Consider the following 6000-nt stretch of genomic DNA (forward strand, 5'->3'; position numbering starts at 1 on the left):
TGGAAAGTCTGACTCAGCCTGGAACATTCGATTTCAATTCCCCCTGGGAGAGACTGGGAGGAAATGAAGCGAGAGGGAGAGAACAAACCCAGTGCAAACACTGATCCAGTCTCCATCCCGCCCAAAGGACCCCCCTTGTTCCATAGTAGCTTTGGGTGGAGGGGGAGGCCTTTGTGCCCAGAACAGGCCCCTGGCTGCCCTCTGTCCACGGGAACATTCTGCTGGTGTTGGTTTCACTGCATCTGTTCCCCCAGAACAACCCCAGTGACTGTGATGTGTTGGCAGGTGTCTGAGGGGCAATGGAAGTGGAGTCCCGGAGTTCAAACCTCACAGGAGTAGGAAGCTCACAAACTCCAGCTAGTTCTGAAAACCTCAGATTCCCCTTCAGAGGATGGTGAAGGTTCAGGTTCCCTCTGCCAGCCTTTCCTCTGCATCCCACCCAGTGAACAGACCCTGTCAGAGCAAGAGTCCATTTCCCTCTTGGTGTGGCAGAGAGACCGTGGTTATGGCAGGGAAGTCAGAACTCCTGGTTCTGTGTGTCATCCTGCCACTCTATCTTTGCCACTTCACCTCTCCCCATGCCTCAGTTTACCTGTCTGCATAGTGGGGATATATTCATAGTGCTAGGTGTTTTGAAGATCATTCAGTGAAAGGTGCTGCCCAGTATGGTCATAGTTACAAATGAGAATTACTGATCTCTGACCTCTTAGCAACAGCCCCATGTGCCTGCAGAGAGTGCTTGTGTCTCCCATCCATCATCAATCTACAGATGTGTCTGCCTACAATCGAGCCAGCTATTGTGGATATTTGCAGAGTATCAGACCCTTGGGAGATCTAGCCATTATCCCTGGTTTTCTTACAAATCAACTATAATTTTTAAAAATACACAAATGCACAGAGCAGCCAACTCCTCTCTGACTCTGCGGAGAGCAAAAGAGTTCTCATCTCCCTTTGGGAAGGTGCCTTAATTACTGTTTACTTCTAAAGATCGATAAAGAACACAGAAGCACAGAAATGGAAAGAGAGAGATTGGCTAGAGTGTCTCTGGTCTCCAGCCTGTTTGCATCCAGATGCTGCTAATCCCCTAGAGGCTGAGCGAACCCCACTGGGATTGCAAAGAGCTATTTTATAAAGAGCACAAAACCCTGTATCAGCTCTCGACATGGGATGCTGCTGCAGATGCTGGGCTGAGAGAGGTGTGGGACACAGCTACCTGAGGGGGATTCCCAGGGAAGACACTTCTGTCTCAGGATTCACAGGTACCCATCTCTTGCTGAGGAACACACCTGCTCGACAAACCCAGTGTAATGTGGACATGATGGGACAGAGAATAGGTCTGGGGTCCTTTCCATTCTGTGCTGCCGTTAAATACCTCAGGGCCCTTGCCAGAGGGGATGCTTTTGCTCCAGTATCATGGGCGAAAACATCCCTCTTAGATGTGCCTCCCCGGCTGATGGCCTCCAGCCCCAAGGTGGCTGCATTTCCGTGGCACAGGGGATCCTTCAGGGTGGAAGGTGTCAGTAGATGTTGTGACAAAGTTCCTCCTCTACTTTGGTGGGTCCTGCGCTTATTGGCGGATTTGCTCACCTCAGTGATCTTCCCTTCTGGTGGAACCCACAGTCTGAGTCAGCTCCTCCTGTGTCTGATCAGGAGTTGGGAGGTTTGGGGGGAACCTGGGCCCACCCTCTACTCCGGGTTCCAGCCCAGGGCCCTGTGGATTGCAGCTGTCGATAGTGCCTCCTGTGACAGCTGCATGACAGCTACAACTCCCTGGGCTACTTCCCCATGGCCTCCTCCAAACACCTTCTTTATCCTCACCACAGGACCTTCCTCCTGCTGTCTGATAATGCTTGTACATTTCAGTCCTTCAGCAGCACACCCTCTCACTCTCAGCTCCTTACGCCTCTTGCTCCCAGCCCCTCACACATGTACCTTACTGACTAACTGGGAGGCTTTTAATTAGTTCCAGCCAGCCCTCGATTGGCTTCAGGTGTCCCAATCAATGTAGCTATCTCCCCTGCCTTCTAGAAGGATCTTAATTGGCCCCAGGTGTCTTGATTAACCTGGAGCAACTGCCATTTGGTTACCATGGTACCAGGGATTTGTTTAGCCTGGGGCTAGCATACCTGTTCCTTACTAGCAGCAAAGATCCTGTGGCACCTTATAGACTAACAGAGTTTTGGAGCATGAGCTTTCTGGGGAATACCCACTTTCAGGTAGCCATCTGGCTTGCCCCATCACAATGTACAATAGAAGATCGTACATGCCAGGCCCCACTGAGGCAAACAACCCCTTTGGAGTAGAAGCCACTATTTGTTAACTCACAGACACTGTCATCTCCTCGTCTTGCATCTTCAGGGCTCTGGCTGTTAACGGGTGGGGCTGTACTGACTTTTAATTTCTGGAAACTTGGAGGTGCTAGGCTCCTCACTGGAACAGCTGTAAGAAATTTTCAACCATGGGCAGACATCTTCTCTCCAGCTTCATGGAGAAAGTCGACTGAACTGTGATGTCTGAACTTTCAGAAACAACTAGCTGGAGCAGAACCCAGTACCATGCACTTAAAGACTGGTAACTTATTAAGTAACTGAAATTTATGGCTCTAATTGAAGGTATTCAACAGACTTAACTAACTTGGTTGCCACCAGCACCACCTACAATGGCCAATCCATGTTGAATCCCATTCAGCTAGGCTCTTTGCTCCAGTAACGTCTGTAGAAGTAGTTCCACGGCCAACTATGATTATGTAATCAATTTTCTTCATCAGTGTTATATTGTTCAGACTTTCAATGTAATTGAATGTTCCGCGTGTTTGTGTGTTGTGTGACAGCAGTAAATATAAATGCTGATCTACTCTCTTTATTCACAAAAATGCCTGAAGAATGAGGTTTTCACCCATGAAAGCTAGTATGCCCAAATAAATCTGTTAGTCTTTAAGGGCCAACCAGACTCCTTGTTTTTTTGTGGATACAGACGAACACGGCTACCCTCTGATACTTTCTTTCTTCAATAGGGTATGTCTCAACTGCGAGATTATTCCGATGTTACAAGAACCATTTTTTGGAACAGAATGATAAGTAGAGGGGCCACGGCGGCTGACCCTGCCAGCAGGTAGGGGATCTTGGTACAATTACTGCACTGTGGGGTGCAAAATAAACTTTATTAAAAAACATACAAAAACAGGTGAAAACATTCAATTGTGACGGGTATGGGGTTTGTTAAGGTAGACAATTGGGAGGGTTTCTTTTAGTAAATAGGTATAGGGGGTTTCCAATAGTTGGGACAATACAGTTGGTAAGCGATTAACACGAAATATAATTAACAGGTTAGCTAACAATTTCTATGTAAAGGGTAGTTACGCAGCATATACAACTAACAGTATGGGAAAAATGTGTTAAATATCAACAACTCTAGGTAAAAGTGTGCTTCCAGTGGTATAAGTAAAACTGTGTGAGTGTGTTAAGAGAAAAAGGGTAACCAATGGGGTTTTTATGCTAGCTTTAGTAATACAATTGAGGTTTGCGGGGCATGAAGCGGGGTGAACACGTGGTGGGGGAAGGGATTAAAAGAAAGAGAGCAGAGAAAGGCCAGTGGTAGGGGAATGATTTGGGGAAAGAGGAGCACGTGAGCAGAGAGCAGAGGAGGTTTAAACTCAGGGAGACCCAGAGAGCAGACAAGGCCTGCAAGTTTTAAAACAGTGCTGGGGAGCTTGAGAGGGGGCAGTGGAGACAGACTTAACCACAATTATACAGAACAAGCAAATCATAATCTATGATCTAACTTAACAAGACTACCACAAATTAGCAAAGTAACAGAACACAATGCAACAATTTTTAAAACTAACTTACAGAAGCACAATACAAACAATTCTTAAACCTAACTTAACCACAGCTATGCCAAAATGAAATTACAACTATTAGATAAGAACCTTGATTCTAAGTAGGTCACCTTTAGCAGCCAGTGGTGGTGTGGGGGGCTCAAGCTGGCGCCCAGGATCCAGCTTTTTAAGGAGCCCAAGGGATGGTGCTGCACAGTGATACAGTTGAAAGCAGAAGCCGAGGCAAAGCCCACAGGAGCAGAGCTAGCAGCGGCACAAACTTATTTTAGCAGCAAGTGCGCGGAGTTTAGAGAGTTTTTAATGACACAGACCAAGGTTTAGCTTGAGTCTAGTGTGCTGGGGATACAGAGCCAGCAGCTAAAATAATAAAATAAAATATAGAAAGTTTCACAGAGGGATCTTACCAGCCCCCAAGGTAGCAGCAAAGGCAGAAGCAGCAAGACATCAGAAGGCTAGGTACGGTCTCGATAATCAGGAGACTCCAGGCAGCAATTCATTCTTCGTGGGGGGAGTTTCAAAAAGTGAGGGTACGCTCATAATAAAACAAGAGCGGAGAAAGGACCTCCCCCAGACCTGGGGCTGATCAAGACCAGGCAGCAATAAAGAACCTTTACGATGTTTGGTTTCAAAAATGTCTGTTTTAAAGCAAACTCAGGGCAGTTCTCGCCAGTAACTCCTGATAGGCTCCCTCTAGTCAAGGGGAGGAGGCACAGGGAAAAAACTGCAGGTGAGCACAGAGACGTGCCTGGGCAGAAGTCCTGTGCAAGAGGTGACTCAAATGCACATGAGGCCTATGACTCAGGCCCAGGACCTTAAAAACACAATAGGTCTTGCAGCTCTGGAATGCCTACCCTACCACCGCAGCCCAGGTTTAACAAGTGATACGACAGGAACTCCTTAGTGAACAGGGCAGTGGTCCCACTTAGCACAACAGTGGCCATCCCTTTGAGAAGGGCAGTGGCCCTGGTAACACAACTACAGCCAGGGGAGGGGCGGGCCAAGGAGTAGAACAAAATGGATATGGGACAGCGTAAGAGACAAAATGGAATAGGGAAGCCAGCTGTAACAGAACAGCGGCACACTAAGCACATTTAATTTGCAGGTTGTGCGTCCATTATCACTGGCGTAGCGTCGATTTCTGGAGCATTGCATGGGTAGGCTATCCCTTATCTATCCCATAGTTCCTGCCAGTCTCCCCTACCCTCGCATGAACTGGGCCAAAAACAGTGTCGCGGTGATTCTGGTAATGTCGTCCTCATCCTCCTTTAGCACCCTCGAGCAGCGCATCTGCCCCATGGTCTTGTTTCATCCAGCTTTCTAATATTTTGTCCTGAACCACTTCTTCTCCAAGAGGGCTGGGTCACCTCCTTCCCATGCTGTGGTGCCCACTGCAGCCAGTCTGGGAGGCTGACCTGTCGTTGAAGATAGAGGCAGAAAAAGCATTTGTTACAATAGCGTTTTTCCCATCCTCTTGACTAGGTTGCCTCCCTCATTCAGTAAGGGCCCACACTTTCCTTGACTTTCTTCTTGTTGTTACATACGCCGAAGAACCCTTCTTGTTACTCTTAACATCTCCTGCTAGCTGCAACTCCAAGTGTGATTTGGCCTTTCTGATTTCACTCCTGCATGCCTGAGCAATATTTTTATACTCCTCCCTGGTCATTTGTCCAATCTTCCACTTCTTGCAAGGTTCTTTTTTCCAAGGATTTCCCTGTTAAGCCAAGCTGGTCGCCTGCCTTATTTACTATTCTTTCTACACATCAGGATGTTTTTTTCCTGCAACCTCAATAAGGATTCTTTATCATACAGCCAGCTCTCCTGCACTCCTTTCCCTCTCATGTTATTCTCCCAGGGGATCCTGCCCATCAGTTCCCTCCTGAACTCGACTATCTCATGGTCACTGCCTCTCAGGTTCTCATCCACTTTTGCTTCCCCTACTAATTCTTTTCTGTTTGTGAGCAGCAGGTCAAGAAGAACTCTGCCCCTAGTTGCTTTCTCCAGCACTTGCACCAGGAAATTGTCCCCTACACTTTCTAAAAGGTTTCTGAATTGCCTGTGCACAGCTGTATTGCTCTCCTAGCAGATATCAGGGTGATTAAAGTCTCCCATGAGAACAAGCACCTGCAGTCTAGTAACTTCTGCTAGTTGCTGGAAGAAAGCTT

At 47.4% G+C, this 6000-nt stretch overlaps 1 protein-coding gene across 1 annotated transcript in view; it reads right to left on the reverse strand.

Moving 5' to 3' along the window:
- Positions 1-5134, reverse strand: part of LOC116829668 (olfactory receptor 52E4-like) — a 37531-nt gene extending 32397 nt beyond the window's left edge. Inside the window, exon 1 of the mRNA XM_075069046.1 lies at positions 5040-5134. Within this exon, the coding sequence (XP_074925147.1) occupies positions 5040-5134 (95 nt within the window). The remainder of the gene's footprint in view (positions 1-5039) is intronic.
- Positions 5135-6000: the final 866 nt, after the last annotated feature.

This window comes from Chelonoidis abingdonii, chromosome 1 (genome assembly GCF_003597395.2).
Source record: "Chelonoidis abingdonii isolate Lonesome George chromosome 1, CheloAbing_2.0, whole genome shotgun sequence".
NCBI lineage: Eukaryota > Metazoa > Chordata > Testudines > Testudinidae > Chelonoidis > Chelonoidis abingdonii.